Source organism: Epinephelus moara, chromosome 13 (genome assembly GCF_006386435.1).
Source record: "Epinephelus moara isolate mb chromosome 13, YSFRI_EMoa_1.0, whole genome shotgun sequence".
Lineage (NCBI taxonomy): Eukaryota > Metazoa > Chordata > Actinopteri > Perciformes > Serranidae > Epinephelus > Epinephelus moara.
The window spans coordinates 19,333,423-19,358,147 of NC_065518.1; the positions used below are offsets into that span (position 1 = coordinate 19,333,423).

The 24,725-nt window shown below is 40.1% G+C and overlaps 2 protein-coding genes across 3 annotated transcripts in view; both read left to right on the forward strand.

Annotated features, from left to right (window-relative positions):
* Nucleotides 1–9,881, forward strand: part of lrp2b (low density lipoprotein receptor-related protein 2b) — a 50,364-nt gene extending 40,483 nt beyond the window's left edge. Inside the window, exons 66-79 of the mRNA XM_050060803.1 lie at nucleotides 735–866; nucleotides 1,410–1,535; nucleotides 1,720–1,863; nucleotides 1,986–2,151; nucleotides 2,287–2,415; nucleotides 2,720–2,940; nucleotides 3,069–3,251; nucleotides 3,604–3,723; nucleotides 5,055–5,235; nucleotides 5,898–5,961; nucleotides 6,919–7,050; nucleotides 7,824–7,913; nucleotides 9,561–9,662; nucleotides 9,810–9,881. Coding sequence (XP_049916760.1) covers nucleotides 735–866; nucleotides 1,410–1,535; nucleotides 1,720–1,863; nucleotides 1,986–2,151; nucleotides 2,287–2,415; nucleotides 2,720–2,940; nucleotides 3,069–3,251; nucleotides 3,604–3,723; nucleotides 5,055–5,235; nucleotides 5,898–5,961; nucleotides 6,919–7,050; nucleotides 7,824–7,913; nucleotides 9,561–9,662; nucleotides 9,810–9,881 — 1,862 coding nt within the window. The remainder of the gene's footprint in view (nucleotides 1–734; nucleotides 867–1,409; nucleotides 1,536–1,719; nucleotides 1,864–1,985; nucleotides 2,152–2,286; nucleotides 2,416–2,719; nucleotides 2,941–3,068; nucleotides 3,252–3,603; nucleotides 3,724–5,054; nucleotides 5,236–5,897; nucleotides 5,962–6,918; nucleotides 7,051–7,823; nucleotides 7,914–9,560; nucleotides 9,663–9,809) is intronic.
* A 4,542-nt stretch (nucleotides 9,882–14,423) lies between these two features.
* The window catches only part of LOC126399781 (MAGUK p55 subfamily member 3-like), a 33,123-nt gene continuing 22,821 nt past the window's right edge, over nucleotides 14,424–24,725 (forward strand). Inside the window, exon 1 of one of the 2 annotated variants that reach the window (XM_050060037.1) lies at nucleotides 14,424–14,672. The gene's annotated coding sequence lies outside the window, so the exon portion shown is untranslated. The remainder of the gene's footprint in view (nucleotides 14,673–24,725) is intronic. The other variant, XM_050060038.1, reaches the window with a different exon arrangement.

The following is a 24,725-nucleotide window of genomic DNA, read 5'->3' on the forward strand; positions in this document are numbered from 1 at the left end:
TACATGTTGGTATTAAATGTGACCATACAGTTTTCCCCTTAATGTCCGAAAACTACAGACAACTGCATTGTCAGAGTTTTTATGGCGAGATTTAAGATGTTTTGCTTCAGTTTTGAACATTATTACAGCTACATTATCTACACAGATAATAGCAGTGCATTCACCAGAGGGAAAAAGAAAAGATTTTTATAAGTACAAGAAAATGATCACATAATTTTGTAAAAAAACAATTCTTGTATGGAGGCACATTGTATTCTCCAAGTTAGATGTTTACTCATGATAACTGATTCTATATTGTGTAAATTGGCTGATCAGCCCATCCATTTAGTGTCTCATAATTATAAAAATAGATCTTGTAATTGTAAGGTACAGATTTCACAATACTGAGATAAGAATCTTGTAATTACCAGAAAGCGTTCTTATTATTTATCTAAAAAAAAAGATCAGATAAGATAATTATGGGGTAATTTTCTCTTTTCTCTAACATAGACTGGCTTTTTTTTTAAAAGACATAAACATAATTGCAGAACAGAATATCTCAGTTAAGGCCAAATGCTGATAATGAGACATAGACCTGCTCTGTCTGTGGGCATAGTACTTACTTATGGATACATGAAGTCATAAAGGTGCGGGGAAGCATTGTGACCTCGATTATGGTCAGCAGCTCATACATCAGAGAGCTGCTCACTGTTTTAAGTGTGTCAGATAAAGTGCTCTGTGTTGTCTGGCTCCAGATTTTGGCCATGATCGCAACTGTGCGGAGAAGAAGTGCCACCACGAGTGCACCAACCTGAACGGCACCGGCTTCATCTGCTCCTGCAGGCCTGGATACAGAGTGGACCCCAACAACACCTTCACCTGCCTCGGTACACACACACACACGCACTAGTGTTAACTTTGTCAGCTAATTTTTTATCTAGTCTTAGGACCTGGGCCTGGATCGGAGAGCACTTGACCTTAAAGTTCAGTTCGTTTGACTAGTGTGAATACTTTGTAAAATTGTGAATTGTACTTGGGCACAGTATGAATCAGTAGTACCTAATATGAACCTAATATGGAAACATCCTTAGACTTAGTCCTGTGTCAAATGTCCTTGTTGGTTTTTATCATATTTAGTCAACCCCATCCTATTTTTTAAGCAAAGCTTTAGCTTACTGAAAGTCTAGGCACCTTGTCTTAGTCATGGAAAAATGGTCATTGACGAATGTATTTAGTCATAGTTTTTGTTACCGAAATTAACATGGACACACACAGACACTCTTTTGGGGCCTATATAACTCATGCACAAAATGTCAGCACATGGATAAACACTTGATGAAAATTCTACTAACAGTGCTAAAAAAAGAATCTAGTGGATCATATGATGAAAACCTTTAACACTTTCTCAAAATTTCTTTTCCCTCCTGCAGACATCAATGAGTGTGAGGTGTACGGCACCTGTCCTCAGGTCTGTAGGAACACCAAGGGCAGCTACGACTGTGAGTGTGCCCCCGGCTACCGGAAGGTGGGCGATGGCAAGATGTGCGAGGCTGAAGGTGAAAACAGACTATTCTGTGTGAGCCTAGGATTAGATGACAGACAAAAACAATACAGATGAGATTTTTTTTGTCTTCACTTAGATTTGACAAGAGTCATAAGATAAATTAAGCTGTACCTGCTCCCTCTTTTTAATTAAAATTATTAAGAAACAGGTAAAGTGTAAACGTCTGTCTCCCTCAGGAGCGACTCCCCTGCTGCTTCTACCAGAGAACATTCGTATCCGGAGGTTCAACCTGCAGAGTGAGACTTACCACGACTACCTCGAAGAAGAGGAGCACATTATGGCTCTGGACTACGACTGGGACCACAACAACACCGGATTCAGTATGTCACACACAAATTATTACCAGACTCTGCATGAAAGACAGCTGGGTCTACACGGAATACAGTGATGACACATATTAAACCAAAGGAGCTTGTGTCACGATGTCTTTGCGTTTTGACAGGTATGGTGTACTTCACTGTAGCCGGTAAAGACTCTGTACCAGGTGCCATTAAGAGAGCACACATACCCTCAGTGGATGACGGCAGTAACAACATCGGACTTGCCGTTGACCTTGGCATTAAATACATCACTAGACCAGATGGCATCGCTGTGGACTGGGTGGGCAGGTGTGTTTGAGCTGACATTTCTGAGCTCACCTGATACGATCCCTTCAGTACTCTGGTGCCTTGAGCTTGATCAATACTTTATCAATAAAAAGTCATTTAATTTATATGAAAGTTTTGTAATTCTTGTGTCTGTAGGAACCTTTACTGGGCAGACTCCAGGGTAAAGAGATTAGAGGTGGCCCTGTTGGACGGACGCTACAGGAAGCACCTAGTCAAGACTGAGCTGGGCCACCCGTCTGCTGTGGCTGTCAACCCACGACTGGGGTGAGACAGACGGTTCTACACACTGGCTCTTAAGAACCAGTGTGTAAAATTCACCAATATAGTTTTGTGTCACTTTGTGTTTCCTAATTCATACATTTTACACATGGTTTAATTTGTTTCACTTAAAACATTTGTTGAAAGTGTCTGAACTAAAAGTGGTAACATATGGCAGCCAGACAGTTTTCTCCTCTCATGGAAATTCTCGTTATGGTATATTTATCTGTCATGGACAACTAAAAATTAAGGCACTTTAACGCACCATTTCTCAGAGCCCAGAACTCTAATCTCTGCCACACTCCTGCAGGATGTTATACTGGGCAGACCGCGGGATGGCAGCCAAGATTGAATGCTCCTGGCTGGATGGTCAGGAAAGGAAAGTCCTGGTTGCCGATGGCCTGGGTTGGCCCACTGGTCTGTCGATTGACTTCACCAACGATGACAGAATCTACTGGTCTGACTCCAAGGAAAGCCGCATAGAGTCTGTTCTGCCTTCAGGAGGCGGCCGTCGAACTGCCGTTTTTATAGGTGAGGACAAGAAGTACAGTCATCAAAGAGATGAGATGATAAATGCGACTGTAAATTAAATTATTTGGTACATAATTATCTAAAGGAGAATATCATCATCCATTCACATTTTGTTGCACCGTGTCCAGATGTGAGAAACCCCTTCAGCGTGAACGTGTTCGAGGACCACGTGTATTGGAGCACTCAGGAGAAAGGCGAGGTGTTCCGGCAGGACAAGTTTGGCCGCGGAGTCAAGACCAAGCTGCTCACTGCCGGGCCGTGGCTGACCCAGGTCTCTGTGTACCAGCAGCAGAGATACAACTCCATAGCGAGTAAGCTGCACACTCACATATCCAAACACAGCGGCACATACTGCACTGTTTTAAGTATGTAGTTTAATGCACTTTTTTTTTTTTATCACCCTTTTATTGTATTATAATTATTTAATACTGATGTATTATGTTAGTAGTCGGTTGACATATATACACATTATAAATGTCCAGTGATTTGATGCACAGAAAACATTACACTTTTTATCAGCCATAATCTGCAAGAAAGAAAAAATGTCACTACAGGAAGTAATGGCAAAGTCCTGCTTGCAGCAGTGACACCAAACTCAAAACTACTAAAACTACTACATGCAAGTCATGCCCTTTAACTTGTTGAAATGAAATGTCTCTGCAGTGAAGAATCCATGTAAGGGAACCTGCAGCCACCTGTGCTTGCTCCGGCCTGGAGGTTACACCTGTGCCTGCCCTGAGGGTACTGGCTTCATCCCCGGCAGTAACACTAGATGTGACGCCGGTAAGAAAAAATACCTGTTTATTTTCCTCATGTGTCACACAAACATGGGGCTTCATGTACTGAAGTTGCAGAAATTCATCTGTGGCCTGTATTGCAGCATTATTGATACAATTTACATCATTTCCTTCTTTCTTTAAATGATCTCAGCCTGCAACACCACAATAAATTAGGTGTCAGTGAGGCTGATGAGGGCTGAGATTCAAGAGAGTCATGAAATGTCTAGTTCAATTAGGAAAGACTTTATTTAGAGTGAACAATAATTTATTACACGGTGCACAATAAAGTTGAATAGTGAGAAGTTCTCTGGCGATTAGACCCCATCGTGACATGTATATTTAGAGGGCAGAGATACCATAGTTAGTTTAGGAATATTCCCCCAATGGAGTTTAGACACTGGGGGTTGAGGTGAAGAGAGAGTTGGCTGAAGATGAGGATGATGGGAAGAGAAGCAGGACTGATTGGTAGTGAATGGAGTGGAGGAGGCATCTGTCGATCCTGAAATTACAGCTGACATCATCAGAGAGAACAGGTTTACAATTTGACAGCAATGATGTGATTGTTTTTGGGAGATTGTGACAAAATCTGGCTGGATTAATTTAGAGTGACACACATAGCTGATAGAGTAGAAACCAGACAGTTAGGCAGAGAGATTTGTGAATGAATGACAGTGTAAAGACAGTCTTCCTGACTGAACTTCTGCTAAACTTCTTTAGGAGGTAAAGTATAGTGTATAATGTAAAGCAAGGACAACATATTCCTTTCTCTCAGCTGGGAACGTGTGGGTAGTTTTTTAATTGCATTTGACACAGAGGAAGAGGAAGTGTAGAGTCATAAATCTAACTTTTGATGTCCCAGTGATATAATGTTTCTGCCATGGGACAGTAATGTTATGATTGTTTTTCATATAAATTACCTCAGGGATTGATCCACCGCCCACCATGCTCCCACCATGTCAGTGTCAAAATGGAGGCACATGCTACTTTGACGACAACAAGGCTCTCTGCAAGTGAGACATGTTTGTTTTTATAACCAAATAAAAGAGACTGAAAGAGAAAAAGATGCACAGAGAAATGCATAACTCAGTCAACAGGTACTGTAAATGAGTGCAGAGTTTTGAAATGTCACAGCCCTAATGTTGTATTTTGTCTGACAGATGTCCTCCAGACTGGACGGGAGAATACTGCCAGACAAACGGACTCAATCCCACAATCCCATCTTCAAGTATAGTTGATTTTATAGCTGAAAATATATCATTAAAACGTTGAAGCTTAGATGTCAGTATTAATAATCTACCTTTTGCCCTCTGCTGTGTCTGTTTCCTTCCGTCTCAGTTGGAATAGCGATCGGGGTGACAGTGGTGATAGTGGCTCTGTTGGTTGCTCTGGTCTATGTTGCCAGGAAGAAGCCCAAGGTGCTGGGGGTAATACGGAGCAAGCTGCCCAGTATGCCCAGCATGCCCAGTATGCCATCCATGCCCTCGATGCCGGCCATGCCCAACCTGCCAAGCTTCAGGTGAGACGGAGCCAGAAGGGGAAAGATCGAACAGATGGTTATTGCTGTCAGAAATGTAACATCTGAACTGTTTTATTTTCACAAATGTCCAAGCCTACAATTTGTATTCAGGAGAACTGAATGGGAAGAACTGAGAACTGGGAAATGTCATGGAATTTCACAGTCTAATTTTCCAGGCATGGAAAAGTCATGGAATTAAGATAATCATAGAATTCTATCTGTGGATAACGCTCCACATAAAGTAACATACCAGCAAATATATTTTCTGTCGCTGTTGAGGTAACGTGCTGTTACCATTACATAGTGGTACTGCATTTTTGAGATGGAGTGATGTATGTGTTAGGTACTGCATTTTTGAGATGGAGTGATGTATGTGTTACACATTGTGAATGGTCATGGAAATTTTATTATGGGTCCTTGAAAAGTCACCGAAAAGTTTTGAAATTTCAATGCTAATGTGTGGGAGCCCTGTCGACTACAAAACAAGACCAACATCAAAGCACTAAGATTGTTTTATTTCAGTGGAAATTAGAATTTAATGTGCTTACAGTGTGGAGTTTAAGACTCACTTATAGGTTTTCTGTTTTACTGTGACATGTTAGTATGGTATGAGCAGTATCATGTTACAGCTGAATCATTTCTGTGTCTTGATGGTTTTTCAGAAATGGTTCTTCTACAAATGCACTGAACACAGAGAACAGTGACACACGGCTGAATTGTGAACAGGTCAGTAGCAACACAAAACAATATTAGGGTTTTATCTATACTACTACGATTCTACTTAATGGTCTGGTTCTTTATCGATAGTCTGATTGGGTCTTTTTCATTGCTAAAAAGCATTTTATTGAAAAAATAAATACATTCTTAACAAGATTAGGATTTATTTGTATTTTAAATATCACAAAACTGATGGCAGAGCAACAACAGAATCAATTTCTACAGTATTGTCACTGTATTAACTCTGTAATCTGAAATCTAAATAAAATAAATAATATTTCTGACATTTAAAGCTGTAGAAGGTAACCTTTTACAAAAATATTTTTTTACCCTATTTGTTATATTCACATAGCACTAAATGAGACAGATAATGGCCTTACGGTATGTGAGCCAAAACCACCAATCAGAGCTGAGGAGTCTCTAACGCAAACTGCAGTCAAATTTTCAAACTAGGCAGATCTGATCAAATATAAATCAAAGTTCTGTTACCGCATTGCCTATTTCTCATCTCAAATGTTTCAGAAACATATCTTACTTTACTGTTTGGCTATAAAATGAGAAAGTTGGTCTGGCAGGTAGGCGGTGCTGAATTTTCGGCTCGACTGTTTCCAACATGGCAGCCGGGTCACCAACTTTCTTTGGCAACTTTCTTCTTTGGCAAATGCCATTAGAAGCCGTAGGAAGACGAGAAGGACATGATTCTCTATTCACAGATTATCTGTCTCATTTAATTCTCTGTGGATACAGCGACAGTTTCAGCAAATATGGCAAAAGTTATTTTTCATAAAAGTTACCAACTGTAGCTGCACACTGAGAGAAGTTTTTAAAGAATGAGGAACATCTCTCAGACAGAAGCAAATGTTTCATGTCAGACATGTCATTCAATACCATTGATTCAGTCTTTTAGAGAAGCAAAGAGCTGTTGCAGTCATTGACTTGTTGTGTCTGCTTGTTGTCCGATGTCAGGTTCCCTGTATGTCTGTGTCCATGGTGGAGACAGACGGAAAGAGTTTTGAGAACCCAGCATATGAAGCTGGACAACAACCTGCTACCAGGAGCGTTATGACAGCCACCTCCGCTCCTGATGGAACAAACAAGGTCGATAAACAGAAGTCACTGCTCGCCTGTAGAGTTCATTGGTTCTGCTCAAACTCGTCCTGCTTGGTGTCTGTATACAGATATATGACATATGATATGTGACATGCTACATGGCAACAATTTTAGATTATTTGCCAGTATTGTCGAGAACACACTTTTCCCTTATGGATGTTCCCCCTACTGCAGTGTCCCATTTAACTTCACTGTTTGATATAAACTTGCTGTAATGGAAAAACACCTCGCTCATCACTGCTGTCGAGTATTTCCTGTGCACTCTCATGTCAAATGAGGCTGGGTACACATAACCGAGACGTGTAAAAACATACTGCATAAACATGACACTGTGATACAATGCAGCACGTCACTTTAACACCTTTTAATTGCTGTTCTGTTGCTACGGCAACAGCTTTGGGCCGTGTTTACGTCCTTTCGGCCGCTGCATTAACAAACATTCCGACAGGAAATACACTTGGACTTACTGAGAATGTTTATGTTGCTTATGTTGACTGAATCACCATGACGTCACACTAACAACAACAATCACTTCCGGGTAGACGACTGGCAATCAATTTCAGTTGCAGAGATAATGTGAAACTGGCAAACTTCTTTATGTTTGTTGCCATTTTCAGCCGTAACTTTAACGTTTAAAGATATGTAGTTAAACATGGTGGTCTGATGTTTCTGCTGTCTACCAACACAGAAGCTAAACGATGTACTGCTGTGACATTTTATGTAAACGATGCAGTGTTGTGACTCTATGTTTCCTCCCTCAGGAAAACATTAATAATCCCCTGTATACGGAAGAAGTTCAAGTTGTGGACGAGCCCACAGGAAGCGCAAACAAACCCGCTGCTGCCAACAAGGTCAGTTTCACATTCATCCTTTGTGTCAAACCAAATGTTTTTCATATCTAATAACTCAAAGTATGATACCACAATAAGGAAGATGATGCAGAGAAAGAGAAAAGATTTTATATAACAGATAATTTTTTTTTTTGTCATTAATCATTTTCTGAGAGTAGGTGTTAGATTACTCACATGCAGCTGTTCAGCTCTCACTGACCAAACCCCAGAGAGTTTCATTTATTGTGTTGTGTGATGATCTCTAACTAGTGTAGAGGGCAGATCCATCTGCGTTCTCTTCATGGTTGTTCAAATAGAAACACCCACTCAGCGCTTAGCCAAAAGCAGTGATGCAGGTTAGAACAGTGAGCGCTGATAATAATGTTAACTTGAAAGGTTAGTTTGGATTTTTTTAATTAGGGTTGTATGAGGTACTTCTACAAAGTCAGTGTCATATTTTCAACATCTTAATCTGCCGCCAGACAGCCCTTTCTGACGGGGAATCAAAGTGTTATATCACTTTCTTCAAACCCACCAGACTCCTTTGACAAAAACAGTAATGTTGACTCGCTGTATTTTGAACGCTTGCTGCAGTGAATTTGCTTCATTACCTTAATACATGCACACACAGGCTTGATTGCTCGCCTCGTCTCAGGGGAAGGGTGTTATGGGTCAAAACAAGTTTGATTGACGCCTTGTGGACCCATCATTCAAGAGAAATTAAAAACTGCTACCAAGAGACTGCAGTGAACTGTGTATTCTGGATTGTCAGGGTATTCTGGGCAGCAGTTATATATTTTTTTTAATCATATGTCATTGAATACAGTATAATTGTTCAGTCAAAACACTTACATGTAGTTATTCTCCTTTTCTGACAGTGATCTCTCGTGCCTGGCAGAGTAATGTCACTCCTAAACTTGTAAGGTTTATACTTTAAGGTGGAATAACTTAATAAAAGTTGAGACTTAAACACTGTATGACTGTTTACAATTTTTTTTATTTATTTATTGAACTTAATTGTTAAAATAACCCTATAACAGGCTCTCCTCTCCCCACAAAACCTTAGATGCTTCTCGGATGGTCAAAAGATAAAAAGGCGGGTAAATGATGACAGATGTATATTTGATTTATGACCTGGAAGTGTTTATTTAAATATTTTATGTGGAAATACAATGAGTCTACATTAATTTTACCTCTCAGAACACGGGAGTTGCTGGTCTACCCTGCCTTGATCTGTTAGTTTGTGTTATTGTGTAACTCTGGGATCCGAACTAATGTCGCGCCAACAGCGGTACAGTGCTAAGCTTCAGTGCAAGTTATGGGGTTTAAGGAATATAGCTAATTTAGAATATTGATAACACAAAATTCTCAAAGGTCTGCCTCAGTCACAGATAGGAAAATTAGGCGGTTTATATGCAGTAATGTCATCATGCAGAAACTTACGCCTGGTCTCGTGGGAAAACGTTTTCAGAAGGACTTTGGAAATTACATTTTGGCGCTAAAACATAACGTACTTTGGCCAAAATTTGAATGTGTAGATTTGAGTACATAGATAAAATCTACTGGGAAGCCACTGAATCATATAAAAACCTCAATAAATTTAATAGAATGAAATAAAATAATGGATCCGCCCTTTAATATTTCTTTAAACTTTTGTGGTTGTTTCAGGAGCCTTTCGTGAACCCATTATTCGGCTCAGACGCAGAAGATGTTGACGTCACTTCTAAACAACCAGCTGCTTCGAGCACGCAGGTAGCCATGGAGACACATGTCCAAATGTTACAGTGTTTACTGCTCAATATCTGAAGTGGACTGTTTTGTCAATAGAAGATGTGAGGGCAGTGAAATCTCTCTCTGTGGATGTTTGCGTGTATATGTATCCACATTTGAAGCATTTAATTTCTCCTTTTTCTCCAGCTGTTTGAACCCATCGAGGACGACGCTTTTGTGTCATTCAAAAACCCAGCGTACACGGTGAGTCCAGAATGACAATAAACAAGTTGAATGTGTCGCTTTGGATTTGATAGTACTGGTTAGATTTCATTTTGACATGCAGAGCTGTAAAAGTTCTGCACATGATTACTGCGAAGTTTGAAATTTATGTAGACTTTTACTTTAATTTGACAGTTTTGTAGTGACAGTCTTTTTTTCTAAATTATCCAACATGATTTTAATCTCAGACTTAACCTGGCTATTCACAAAATTGTTGAAAATGCAAAATATGACATGTACGTATATGACACAAAGCAGTACGTATCATTGCTGGCATTGTTAGTAAGTGTGATCTCCCAACAGGAGAAGACTCCAGACTCTGACATTTGATGTGACCTCAACATCAGAGATTAGACTGAATGGAGGACGTGGCGTTGCTGGAGTAACAGCACAACTGAACAAGCAGGCCATCTTGAGCACTGACAGACTCTGAACAAATCAGTTTTTAAAAGAAAGACATATTGTGTGTCACCGACATGCTTTAATTAACTTTAATTTCATTGTTCAATAAGTGAACAAAGTGAATATAACTTGTAAATGATGTGTTCATAATTGGTTTGTTTTATATCTTTATGTACAATATGATTGTGAGAAAGTAAAATATTAAAGCTGCTGTTGTAATTACTCTACATCTGTTTTTTAAGGCCTTTAGATGAAGCTCCTGATACTGATCGTATCACAGTCTCCCTGTTACTTGTGTCTTTCTTTGTGCGACAGCGCACATATCACAGGAGGATCTGTCACTGGCGTTATCCACTGGCTCATCAGCGATAGGACTCTGATCCCCAGCTACTGTATCTGACCCACTGAGCTCAGATGAAATGCTTTCTCATCATCCGTTTAATAACACAGAGAGCCACAGTTTCAGAGTGTGATCACAGGGCAACCGCTGTGACTGCTCCTCTTTTCTCCCACTGTCACAAACGTCTGAACACATAAAGGTCTCTGTGAGCTCGCAACAACTAGGCCAACCAGATGAGCAAAGGGACAAAGGGGAAGTGAGACAGACAGATAGAGGGGCTGAAGAAGAGTGCAAACACAATAGGGAGGAATACAAAGGGAGCTGGGACGGGTGTGTTTACATGTTTGTAACAGGTCCAGGATGATTGACAGTCCATGTTTTCGTAGCGCCGGTCCCCCACAAGGCGTCACTGACTGTCAGCCAAAACATGTACTGTACCGCTCACTGAGAGACACAGACATGGAGGGAGGGGATGAATAGCAATGGATGGATTTGAGAGGGGCGGACCAGAGAGGCGTGCAGCTTGCAGCATGTGTGCACACTGTGCTGCCTTCAGGAGCTGTCGGAAAGAGTAACAAACATTCAGTTCGTGTGAATGATCCAACAATGAGATTTCCAGGATTCAAGATTACTTTGCTTTTTTGATGGGAAATTTGTCTTGAACAGTAAGGATGTTAATTATTTTCAGTCAGTTTGGGTTGTGTTTACCTGTTAAATAGAGTTTTATTTTTTATTATTAATTGAATGAAGAAGGAGCTTTTTTTTTTAAATTAATCAACTTCATTTATTCTATATGTCAGATACATACCTGAATATGTGAAGCCATTTCAGCAACCCGGAAGAGGTAAGGTGATTGGTTCAACATCAGAGCTGCGTTCAGCTGCCACAAAATGTATCAAAATGTTTATTCAAAGAAAAACAGGAATGTGTTGAACGCCCTGTTGTGTTGAGTCTAATCAGATTCAGGTCAGAGGAGCTTTATTGGCCCGCAAAATACATTTACTTTGCTAAAGCAAGTGTGAAATATAAACAAAAATTGTAAGCACAATAACAATAAGTAAAGATCTAGTAGACATGTATTTATATACATGGCACTGCGGATTGTGTGTCACCTCTGACACGCCCACTAAACAAGAGAAAACATACCTCAAACCCTGATGCACACCATTTCATTTCATGCCTTTTTTCTCTCTCTTTTTTAAAGATTATTTTTTAGTGAAACAATGTTTTGAATTTAAACTCGCCCATGGTTACATAGTTGATATGGAGGCCCATTTCTACCAGGAAAAGAAAAATCTGATGAAAGATTATGACAAAAAATAATAATGGTAACGTTGAGTCAAATAAAAGAAAAGTGGAGTTATGACATGAGTCAATATTATGGCTTTCCGTGAAGTCTAAATCATGACACACACAATTGCACGCACAATTTGACTTACCATGAGTTAGGGCAGGTAATACCACATTATTGCATTATCATGGCCAAAAGAGTTCACAATGACAATATCATGTATTATTATAATGTCTTTTTGGCAAATAAATTACGCTCAAATTCAGTATCCGTATTGTGTGATGGTATGATGAGAATTATGACATGTATGATGTCTGAGAAAATCTACCGATCATGTGAGCAAAAGTCATTATCTTATTAGTCAGCTTTGGGGCTGGCACAATATCAGATTGTCATGATACAATAACTGTGGCCAAAAGAGTTCACAATAACGATATTATCATATAGTAGCCATAACGGGAAAAAAAAGCTAAATGAATTACACTCAAAATATGAGTATAGGGAGGTGGAGAGAGTCTTTAACCATAACTGTATAAAAGAGTATAAAAAGTACTTACACTTCATGGATAGGTAAAAGGCAACCAGATGGTGCTGAGGAGGGAGACGCAGAAAAGATTTTAAGAGGATTATTCACACAATATTGTCTTGTGTATTATTAACATGATATCAATATTTCTTTTGTAAATATCACAGTTATTGTCAGTACCAATATATTGTTACTCCCCTACTATGAGTATTATTTGTCATCCCCAACATCAGTTTTGGTCTTTTCCTGGCAGAAATAGGCTTCCATACATGTTTTGCTTTTGGTGTTCAGTTCAGTTCTCAGTTGTAGTGAAATCATTTACTGCACAGTTTAAAACCACTTTAAACGATCACTCAACAATGATCAGATGCCATGGATGGATTTTACTTTCAGGCAACCACTGGGGGAAAAAGATTGCTCTTGGGCAACTACTGACCCAGTTACCCTGTTTGCACACAACTTTTTTTTTTTTAACTTAGCTAAATTATGAAAGAAAACTGAAATAATGACACCAGACAGGTGACACAAGGTTATGTAATATTTCAGGACACATCTTATTTGATATTGTACCAAAGAAGCCGAGAAAGGCTGTGCTTGTAATTACGTTTTAATGCAGTCATCTCGAGATCACAAGGAAGCCTAATTATTTTGTTATCTTGAGATGACAAAGCTTGTTTTCTTGTGGTAATTTATGTCAATTCTTGAAAAAACAAAAGGCAGATTTCTCAAAATAAAAAGACAATTTTAGCAGGAGAAAATTGCTTTTTCCCCCCAGATCCACAGGATAATTATGGAGAACTCGAAAACGAGGGTCTGGTTCATTTGATGACCTGATTTTATCCATCAAAATTACTGTCATGGCTGACAGAGCGTTCATAACTGGATCTTGATTGCAGTACAGTCTGATGTATTGATCAGTAATGAGCACTCCTTGATCTGACATTTTTATCTGATATCAGTTGTCAGGATGCCGTCTATGCATGTTGGCACTGCACTCCTGATCTCTGATAAACATTACAGGTAATAAGAGGAAACATTTCGTGATCTCAAGTAGAGTTCTCAATGGGCCGAACAAATTACAGCCCAATTCAAACCGGCTTGTGTGAGATGAAGCCCAAACCTGGCCTGACTGAGATCATCACACAAAATGCTGAGCCTGAGCCCAACCAAGCCCCACCTCCCAAAAAGCACTAGGTGGCTTCTGACACCTGGGACACACCAGCTATGTGGTGGTGCAAGCCACGCACATCTCCTGCAGAAAATTATCACTGACTCTCTCTACACTGTATTTCCCCAACAAAAAAAAGCTCCCTGCTCTGGCTGAGAGGAGGGACAGAGAGCCCAGCATGGAGCCTAGTTGCTCCCCACCTTCTCTCCCAGCCTGCAGGGCGATCGTATATTCACCTTTGGCTAGCTTAGACTTAATTATCACCACCTCCATCTTCCCACATTGTCTACTCTCTGACCTCCAGACAGTGACACGGACACTGACAGCTCCTTAACCCCACCCTCTCTGTTTTCCTCGGCCAGTCATTGGTCAAAAGCCACCAGGCTACCGCAAAATAAATAAATAAATAAAGGGAGATTATATCAATGAATCAATCAATGAATTAATAATAGTGTTCACTTTTTTACTATTTTTCTATTATTTATTTAAAACTTTTTTTTTTTTTTTTTTTTTTTTTTCAAATTTATGTTATTTTTGTCTTTCCCACAACCCAGCCTGACCCAACCGGCCAATCAGCGCGCATTTCTGCCTGCCCAATTTCAGCCTGCGCAGTTGAGATTGAAGAACTCTAAACTTGAGAGACAAAAGTATTAAAAAAAATAATTGTGCGCATGGCTGTTCCCGGCTTCCATACTCAAATGTCTTTCTTTACTATTTACTATTTCCCATTTTCTCCTCATTTTCCAACCAGCAAACAGCAGCATTATCTTATTTCCATCCGTGAATCTTGGGTGATGTAGATTACGAGGAGCCCCTGAAGGCAGCACAAAGAAAGGGAGTGAGGGCGAAGCACAGTGACTGACAGAGGGGGAAGGGGCGGCTCATTGAGACGCACACTGGATGGAGCAAGCAGAGAAATAAAACCAGTCCGCTGAAGACGGAGTGAAGAGGGAGAAACACAGAGAGGAAGACAGACAGAAGAAAGATAGAACCACAGTGGTGTTAGAAACAGAGGCGGTGTCGGTGCAAACAGGAGCGCTGCTGAGAGGAGCCTCAACAAGGTAAGGATGCTTTCTAACGTGCACTGACTCAACTCTGTGCTGCTCTTTACCTCTGTGTGTGACAAAGAGAAAATAACAGCCCCAGGGACACTGACAGGTAGTGTTCATCTGCACACATGTAGATACAGCAAAGACAAAACCTCACTCTGTTTTTGCGTCATTTAATTTAGATTCCCAAACACATGTCTGAGTGAAACCATGTGCATGCTGCCTGTGCTGCATGTTAATGAGGGTGTGCATCACCTGTGATTAATTGCCAACCCCAATATTAGATTAAACTGGCGTGAAAGATTATTGCACATGGGCATGCACCACCATAGACTGCTAAATAAGCTAATTAAATGATTAAAAATTCTCCTTCTGATGAATTAAAAAGGGAGGACCAGTTAATGGTGGTTGACAGGACAGGCCTGGAGCAATGAGTAGGTCACGCTTTGCTGCAGGGCAGGACAGGGTTTTATGGCTTGTTTGGTGTGCAGGAGAGCCAGAGAGATTCAATGAAGGTCAGGTTTTATGCACAGAGGGTTTAGTAAACAAGGACTCAAGGAAAAATGTGCTTAAACCAAGTCAGAGGTTAAGAGGCATCTTGAGTCCAGACACTTATCTTCCTTTTATGATAATTATATGTGATGTTTTGGGTGAAATATGGTGCAACTAAAGCAGATTTATTGAATGGACAGGACATTGTTTACAGTCCTGTTCTCTTGGTGCATTTACACATATCATTATGAGCGCAGTGGGAGTTTAACATCAGCCATCAGTCTCAAAGCCTCTAAAGTTTGGCTCCCCACCAGCCAGATTGGCACTCTGTCAGCCATCATGTCAAGGTCCTCCTCCGCCCCTAAAAACCCATTTGGCTGTCGGAAATCCTGAAACGAGACACACACAAATGTCGGTGTTTTCCGTCCCACGGCCAAATTCAATCTCTCTCAACACTAGAAGTAATTTTTCCACCCAGCTGTGTCTCGGAGTGGGCGAGCGAGTGGAAGGTGTTCTGAAGTGATGTTCTTCTTATAAGCCTCTTAAAAGCCGTCTGGCTCCTGACCTCCTCTGCACTGCGTTATGTTTTATATCCAGCATTTTTGTTCCACCACAGCAATTAAAATCTGAAGTAAATCCCTCTCAAGGTAGCATAAAATAAAAATCATCCTCCTTTTTTATTATAGATCTTGCAGAGCTGAAATAATTAGTTGATTTCCAGAAAAATAATAGGCCAAAAAATGCCCGAAACTTTCTAGTTCAAGCTTCTAAATTGAGAGGATATGCTGCTTTTCTCTGCCGTATATTATTTTAAACTCAATATCTAGGTTTTGAACTTCTGATTGAACAAAAACAAGACATTTGAAGATGTCAGCTCGGGCTCTGGGCAGTATTTTTTTGACGTTTCATAGATTAAATTATCCTGTCTGGGTTGCAGACGTATAATGCTTTTGTTTTTCCACTTCTTAAAATGACTAGAACACATTCATTTTCATGAACAAAGGAACACTATGAATCTTTTGTGCTGTTGCTATAGATTATCTTAATACCCTCGCAAAATGTACAGCAGGCAACTTTTTTTCCAAACGGAAATTGGAATGAAATCTGTCATATTCCAAATATGTCAGCCCAGCCATGTGGGTGGCATCATAGGTGGTGGATGGACTACACACACACACACACACACATACACACAGAGTGGTGGGCAGATGGCATCAGCAGTATGTTGACGACCTCTCCCCTCTCTGTCTTCTCTCGGGACCCGTCCAACAGCAAATGAGTCTGGCAGACAGGTGGCGTGCATGTTTGTGTATGTGAGCAGAGAGGACAGTGACATAAGGGTTAAGCTCTCCAAACACAATGTCAGTATAATAAAGTACGACTCCGACTCGACTGTAGATTGTGCCGATGCCTAGTTTACTAGTAGGATGAATTATCTCGTCACGATCCTCAAGTTTGGTGAAGATAAATGACATCGAGGCAGAGACGGAGAGACGCCAGGGGACAGAGTGAAGGAGTGGGAAACTCAATCAGCCGAAGCACTGAAGGGACAATCAGTGAGGGTTTTACTGTCAGTCATTAGACGGTAAGAAGAGGAATGTGAATATGAAATGCTGTCGTGATCCAGCACACAGATGTGAGCACCAGCAGCCAGTGGAAAACAGTGAGAAATGATATTAAAAATCAATAACAAAACAATAGTAAACACACAGCTTAGATATTTCTAAGTATCAAGATATTTCGTCTTGTTGACATGTTGACGTCATACTGTTACCTACGGCAACAACAAGCACGGCTGAAAGCGAAATGATTATCGACTCCGCGGTGGTTCTAAAAAGAGGAGCAGCTTCAGTAGTGTGGAATAAACTGTGGCATCCTGAATGTTTTATGAACAGCCCCGGACTTCTCAGACTCTTATAGCGAGTTACCACTAAGAGGGAACTCATTCAGCGGCTCCTCTGGCAGCAGCACTGCGTCTCTCCTGTCCTCTCTCACTGTGTGCACATGGGAGTCGGTGTCATCAAGTGTCATAAACCTTTGGTAATGTAAACCTACGTGAAAAAACTACATATATAATATATAAATAAAATGAATAAATAAAATACCTTGAAATATTGTGATATTATTTTAGGGCCATATCGCCCACCCCTGTTGCGAAGTAAATTTTAAGTTTCAGATTATTGATTTTTCTTCATGCCTGATGCATCTAAGAATTGTCGTCTGTCCCCCCCAGCCCTGGTGATTACCAGAAGGTCAGAGCTCAAACTAACAAATTGTTTCTCAGTATAATATCAAAATGTTTTTATTAGGATGGAAGCAGACACACTGAAGTCTCCTTGAGCAACTCCCTCAACTCCCTACGTTACTGAGATGATTAAAAAGAAAACTTCCCGGTTGGGGTCAACAAATCATGAATAATTCATTTTGTATAAAGTCTGTATGCAAATGCTGTAAAGGGCAGACTCTAAAATAATAATTAATGAACCTGACCAACAAGTATAAGTAAGCCGAACGACTAATGCTGCTCATACTGTGAGTTAAAGACAAGCTGACAGCAGAGTCTTACAGCAAGGACAATACTGACGTGTCTTTGTAGATTTTACACAGTGTTCCATTGCAGTAAGGGAATAGTAATCAATCATAATCAGTCATGATCAAATGTCCTTGAAAGAAAACCAGTAGTATAGAGAATTAACTCCTTAAGGGAGCAGGTAGATTTCAGTCTATAGAAGAATTGGAACATTGGAACAGAAAATGTCTCAAGTTCCTAAACTGCTTATTCTACAACATGGTCGCAGTGACAATGCTGATGTTTAGCAGGTGTGTTTTACCATGTTAGCTTAGTGTTAGCATACTAGCATTTGCTAATTAGAACTCAAAACAAGGTACAACAGAAGGCAATGTCATGAGTTTTGCAGGTATCCAGTCATAAACCAAAGAGTTGGGAAAAGATGAACAGTCATGGGGTCACCAAAATAATTATGATCTATCCTGACGGAGACATGGGTGTCTGCACCACTGCTAGCGTGGCTAAAAACTTGGAGAAGATTTCGTTTTTAATTAAATGAGATGGAGAAAAGCTTCAAACCCTCACACTGGAAAAGCAGAAACCTTTACATGGTACATTGTTGGCACCGGTGGCACAAAAATAACCGGATCACTTAACATTTTCTCACGGGCAAGCAACTACCACAGTTACTTTGGTTGTTCCACTGTCCGCCATTTCCACTACTAGGGATATGGCCAAGAACTTACATTGATACTCATCGGCAACTGGGGACCGTTAGCTACCATTGAAAACAAAAGCGCTATCCTTCTCGATCCTATTTTGTTTGCGCATTGTTGAGGCACTTCCTTTGTGCTGTAAATCCAGCCCTCATTTTCCAGAGAGATCGTACCTGGTGGCAGACACTTGCACAGAGAAAGCAAGCCTTAATGGGAACCAATCTAAACGCTGATGGTGTCACTCTATACTCACTATATTGTGCATCAACATTTACTTCATCCATCCAACCAACCATCCATTTTCATCCACTTATCCGATGCCCGGTTGCGGGGGCAGCAGGCCAAGCAAAGCACCCCAGCACTTTCCAGCTCCTCCTGGGGGACCCCAAGGTGTTCCCAGGCCAGATGAGATATGTAAACCCTCCAGCGTGTTCTGCGTTTGCCCCAGGGCCTCCTACCAGTGGGACGTGCCCGGAACACCTCTAACAGGAGGTGCCCAGGAGGCATCCTGATCCCGAACCACCTCAACTGACCCTTTTTGACGCTAAGAAGCAGCGGCTCTACTCCGATCTCCGAGCTCTTTACCCTATCTCTAAGGCTGAGCCCAGCCACCCCATGGAGGAAACTCATTTCGGCAGCTTGTATCCGCGATCTCATTCTTTCAGTCACTACCCAGGGCTCATGACCGTAGGTGAGGGTTGGGATATAGATGGACCAGTAAATCGGATTCATTTACTTCATAATGCAACAAAAGAAGAAACTCATGTAATGATATGAGATTGAGAAAAGCTGCAACTCACCACACTGGAAAAGCAGACACCTGTATGTTTACGTGACTTAAAAGGATCGATCAGTTATTAAAATAGTTAGATATTGATTTTCCTTTGATCACAAGAAGGCTTGATAATTATTTTAATAATTGTTTCATTTTCATTTGAGTCTTCTTGCTGTAAATACAAGTGAATGTAATCCACGTCTTTTTGCTCAGAAAAGGTAACTAAATGCTTTCCAGTATAGCCTCAGCTGCATCCTTACTGCTATTCAGTTCCTCTTCTAATCTCCCAGTCCTTTCTAATCTGCTTCATTGTATTCATTGAAATCCTCGGCGATGCACACAGCCACGAGCGCTGCCGTCTTAAATCAAGGAGGCTAGATAATACCACCATATGGCCGGTGGTAGCCTTACGTATTTAGACGATAGACTCAGTGAGCGAGAGGAGGGGAAAAAAAAAAAAAAAAAAGAGAGAAAGATGTCGGCTTTAAGCTCTTCTCAGCCTCTTGTAATTAGAGAGAGAGCGGGGTGGATGGAGGGAGGAAGAGATGGAGAGAAAGAAGGTCAGGAGCATGGGCCAAGTGTGTATGGGAGGAGGCTGAATAAAAGCAGAGAGGATTTACCCCAGAACTGTTAGCTTTGTTGTTGGAACCAAGTTTTCTCAATGGAGTGGGGTTATGTGGTGGCCAACAGAAGGCACAAACAAAAACAACTTTTATTTTAGGACAAGGAAAAATGCAGTTTAATCCAAACATGTAATGATAATTCACCTTGAAATTTGGAAATAATAAAAGGAGGAAGGAAGTGAGCCGTATAATTACAGTTGAGAAAGAAGGGGTAAAGCAGGCAATAAAAATGTTTTAATATCTTCATTTTATGCCTTTTTAGGCTTATTAATTTATCCCCCAAATACAGCCTGCGTAATAAGGTTCTGTCAGCTTTCTTGACCACTTAAACTTAACTTTTTAAGGGTTTTTCCAAGTGATTGTCTTTCTTTTTATCTTGATGTCTGTCTTTCTGTCGACGTCTAATATTTATATTAAAGTCATTATAATTATATTGTAATTATTTCCCAATTTAATACACTTAAATATGTGATATATGTCGCTTGACTTCAGTTTAAGTAAATTTCAGTAAAGGTTAAAGCTGACATGGCAGTTACTGCTGCTCTGCTAAGCTAGCTAGCATTAGCTATTTTGGTTGTCTTCATGTTTTACCGACCTGGGATTTGTATCCTTCAAGGGGATACGGGATGATATATGGATATGATAGGCACAGGGTTGCCAACTTTGGTCAGAGGGCCAGAGTGAGATTTTACCTTGTGACATAGTATCTGCTTGTGCGTACGTGGTCATGAACATACGTGGACACGGCGGCACATTTTTTTTTTTTAAACCTTAAAAGAGTTAATATGCACATGTGACAAACAGAACAAATGAGTGCACGTTTACATATTCATATCTATAGGCCTAAGCCCCACAATATTTGTTGTTTTACGGCGCAGATCAAGGTCGGCATCAATCTGATGGTAGTATTGATCACCTGCTTAAAGAATCCAGTAATATGTCCTGTTGTGACAAACAGAAAGATTTCAAGTTGGGTTCGGGTTGTTTGCGAAATCCTATTTTCATGCAATTTCATATAGAAATAGATAAATTCAAGGACTTTCAATGACCTGTGTACATTATGCATATTTTCAAAAACACTGGTATGAAGATCTACATAAAATTTTAAAGTCTATGATATCAGAACGCACTGCCCCTGTCCTGCACATCATGATTGGTTGTCTTAGCAAACAGAGACAGATGAGAACAAGTGCATTACATTAGCCTACCTCATCATGTTCTTGTGTAGTTCTTCTTGCCTTGTTTTTTTCTTAAAGAAATTCACTCTTCTAACAAACAGTTTTTTTCATCATAACTGTGTTTTAGTTATTCAGGCAGGGCACATGGTTTAATAACATAGTTAAATGTAAATTCGTCTGCAATTTGGTTACCTTGGTACATTTCCGACCAGCAAAGTATCGACGACAGGCGACTTCCTCGCTATTTACTTTGTAAGCCAATAGGCAACCAGTGTAGGAGACTTGGGGAAGGACGAAGTAGCATGAAGTTCAGGGTAGCCCCACGAGACCTAAACTTGCTTTCTGAGAATAGTATGCGGTCCGGTCAAGCCACACAATGGGCTGGAAATAACAAAAAAGAAAAAAGAGGACTCAGAGATGGTGAAGTGAGATTTCTTTAAAGGGCGTGAGAGAGTGAAATTGATGGTGAAAGAGTGACAGTCATGCCAGATGCGTGAGAGTTGGCAACCCTGTAGGCATTTTTAACTGCTGATTTTTTGGTTAATGTCATCCAGTAACATTAACGTTTACCTGATCGACACTCCTGATGCCTGTAACTGTGAAACAAGTTATTTAATAAAGGAACTACTCTGAATATGTCTCATAAAAACACTTGAAGTAACACCAGACTGTTTCAGCTACTGAGGCAAAGAGAGGAAAAGAAGTCAGTGACTGATGAAATCTGTCTGACTGAAATGTTGCATTTACAATCACCCAAAGTGTTGGTTTTTTATTTCCAGTTATCATCACACAGATGTCTCATGTTATTCTAAGCTGCTGTAATGGAATTAGTGTGTAAAATCAGCCATTACTCCAGGGATAAGATAAACTTTGCACAATTAAAATGCAGCTATAAATCATTATGTTGATCTCTCCATTTGTTAGAAACTGTTTAAAAATCCAAAGTCTGGAACACTAAAATGATTCTGCTGACCTATAAAATATATTGTACAAAATGTTGACACTACATTATAGTTGGACCTGTTCTAGACAGGTCATGTAAATGTTTTCTGAACTATTAGATAACCCCATTATTTCTCTCTTATGATTGTTTGCTCTGAAAGGGGCTCATTCAGCAGATGACAACTTGTGAGAAAACCATTAATCTTCTAATTAATTAATGGATTTTATTCTCCACTGTGTTTGTAGCACATCTCTTTGCTCACATGCCCCATTTCCACCAGATTGGCTCTGGTTCTTGAACCGGTTATGTTCAGGATTCTGGGAACCTAGTTGGTGCTACCTGGCGAACCAGTCTGTTTCCACCAATTTTGAGTGGAACCATTGTAATCAATGGAAGACGTCGCACTGAGCACAATGGAAGTAAACAATCGTGGCAAAATTGTGGATAACACTGTTTACCTGTTAATGTTTGTTCTGTTAGTACAGATTTTTGAGTAAATATTTCATATATAGTTTATTTAGTTAGTTTGCACTGGGCAGTGCTGCCAGAATGTATTTCTCTCCTGATAATGTGCAGAATGGATTTTTGAAAGTGCTGTTTTGTCGATACTCCACAGAGTGAGTTAATGAAGGGACAGACATGCTGATGGTGGTGCAGCAGCATTAGACTGAATCCATCTGGGGGTATTATTATTGATTCCTGATTGAGGCTCACTCATGAGGGGAGGTCAAGGGTCATGTCATACTCCAGCAGTGATCCTACATGGACGTAATTACAAGACACTGGTGATGGAGGTCTGTGTGTTAACATGTTTGTTTACTGAGGCGCAGCAGTAAAAGGAGAAGTCAAATTACGGTATGTTTACGGGATAGTCCGAATTTTTGGGAAGTATGCTCACTTGTGTTCTTGAGCCAGACTATTGTTTGGCTGGGCACTTCCTGGAGATAAAGTTGCCAGGCAATCATTTGCCAGGGCAACCATTAAACCACAAAGAGTTGTTTTTACTTTTAGGTATTTGTATGAATTAAATAAAGGAGATAGGTGTTATTTAGTGAGCTTCAGAGGTGCTGGTAGGTGGATTTTGTTACGTTTGGACAGAGCCAGGCTAACTGTGTCCCTTTTTATTATATATATATATATATATATATATATATATATATATATTAAGATATTTTTAGGGTATTTTTTGCCTTTAATTGATAGGATAGTGAAGTGTGAAAGGGATAGAGAGAGGGAAAGACATGCAGCAAAGGGCCACAGGCTGGATTCGAACCCGGACCGCTGCGGCAACAGCCTTGTACATGGGGCGCCTGCTCTACCACTAAGCCACCGACGCCCCCCTGTTTATTATATTTAGCAGGGTTCCCACGGTCGGAATTTCACATTACATTTTCCAGGCCTGGAAAAGTTGTGGGATTAGTCAAAATCATTGAAAGTTTTGGAAAAGTCAAGGGTTTTTTCATGTATAAAAAAATTGATACAACCTCAAATCAACATCACGATTATTTGAACATTTTACCTCGATTATGATTACTGAAAAAAAAAATTGTTTTTGTTTTTTGCCCTCATAGTTCACTGACAAGGTTTGTATTGTAAAGATGCTCAAATATTGAACCTGGGATATTTTTTCTAATGAAAGTGTGCATATCTTATCTTTGTGGTGAACTGTTTATGGTTATTTATTGAAAATTTCGGTATTTTGAATATTGTGTAGCCTTTGTAAATGCTTGTGGTATCTATGTGTTATGCTCCAAGTGCAGAAACAGATTGGTGGTATTACCTTTGGTCGCTGAAACGTTTTTTTTGCGCAGTGTTTACATTTGATTTCTTTCTTTCTGTTTGGTGTCGTCTTCACGAAAGTCAAAATGTGTCGAAATGACAGACACGGCATTCCTCTTTGGTACAAGCTGCTCAAGTTGCTCTTGGTGTTTGAGTTCTGCAACATGTTGCTTTTGGTTACAGACTGCACGGGGTGGAGTCATGTGACCACACATGCTGTAGTACGTTTTTAAGGGGACACTACATGAACACACACAGTGGGGAAGGTTTTACCAGAATGTCGGGGGGGGGGGGGGGAGCAAAATTACCAACGTGGGCAAGATTAAGTCAGTTAGAGGTTCTGACAGTTTCGATTAATTTTCAGTTAATTGTGCAGCCCTGATTATTACAATAATCCTTAGTGGATAACCTTTAACGCGATAAATGTTAACAGCAAATAAATGTTCTGTAGCTGCCAACATAACGTAGCTCAGTGTGTGATCATATTTCGTTAACCATCAGGTATGTTTCATCATTTTCTTGTCTCTCTCTTCATGTATGCCACTAGTGGAAATTTTGTTTGAGTAGAGTTTGAATCTGATATGTTTAAAAAAAAAAAAGTTGGGCAAGTGGGACAAGAAAAAAATGTTACTAAGGATCCTTGAAAAGACATTGGGGAAAATTTGTCCATGAAAATGTGTGGGAACCCTGAATCATGCTAAGCTAAGCTGACTAGCATTTCCTAAAATGTCAAACCTTTCCTTTTAAGCAATATTATTAGATATCAAATGCTGAAGGCAGCGATGCAAATAGATGATTTATGGTCCCCCAGTAAGTTGTGTCGTAATTTATATCTCACGTTTGTTATTTTGCCATCAGTATCCACATGCTGATGGATGGACTGCAACAGCAACACATAACAAACAAACAGCCGGTAATAACGTCTAACAGCTTAAAGCAGATTAAAAATCTTGCTTTTCATCACCCCTCGTCAGTCTAGTGCACGACTGAATGCATTACAACCATTTTAAACATGGCTCCAACATGGGCTTCATGACCACTTGTCACCAG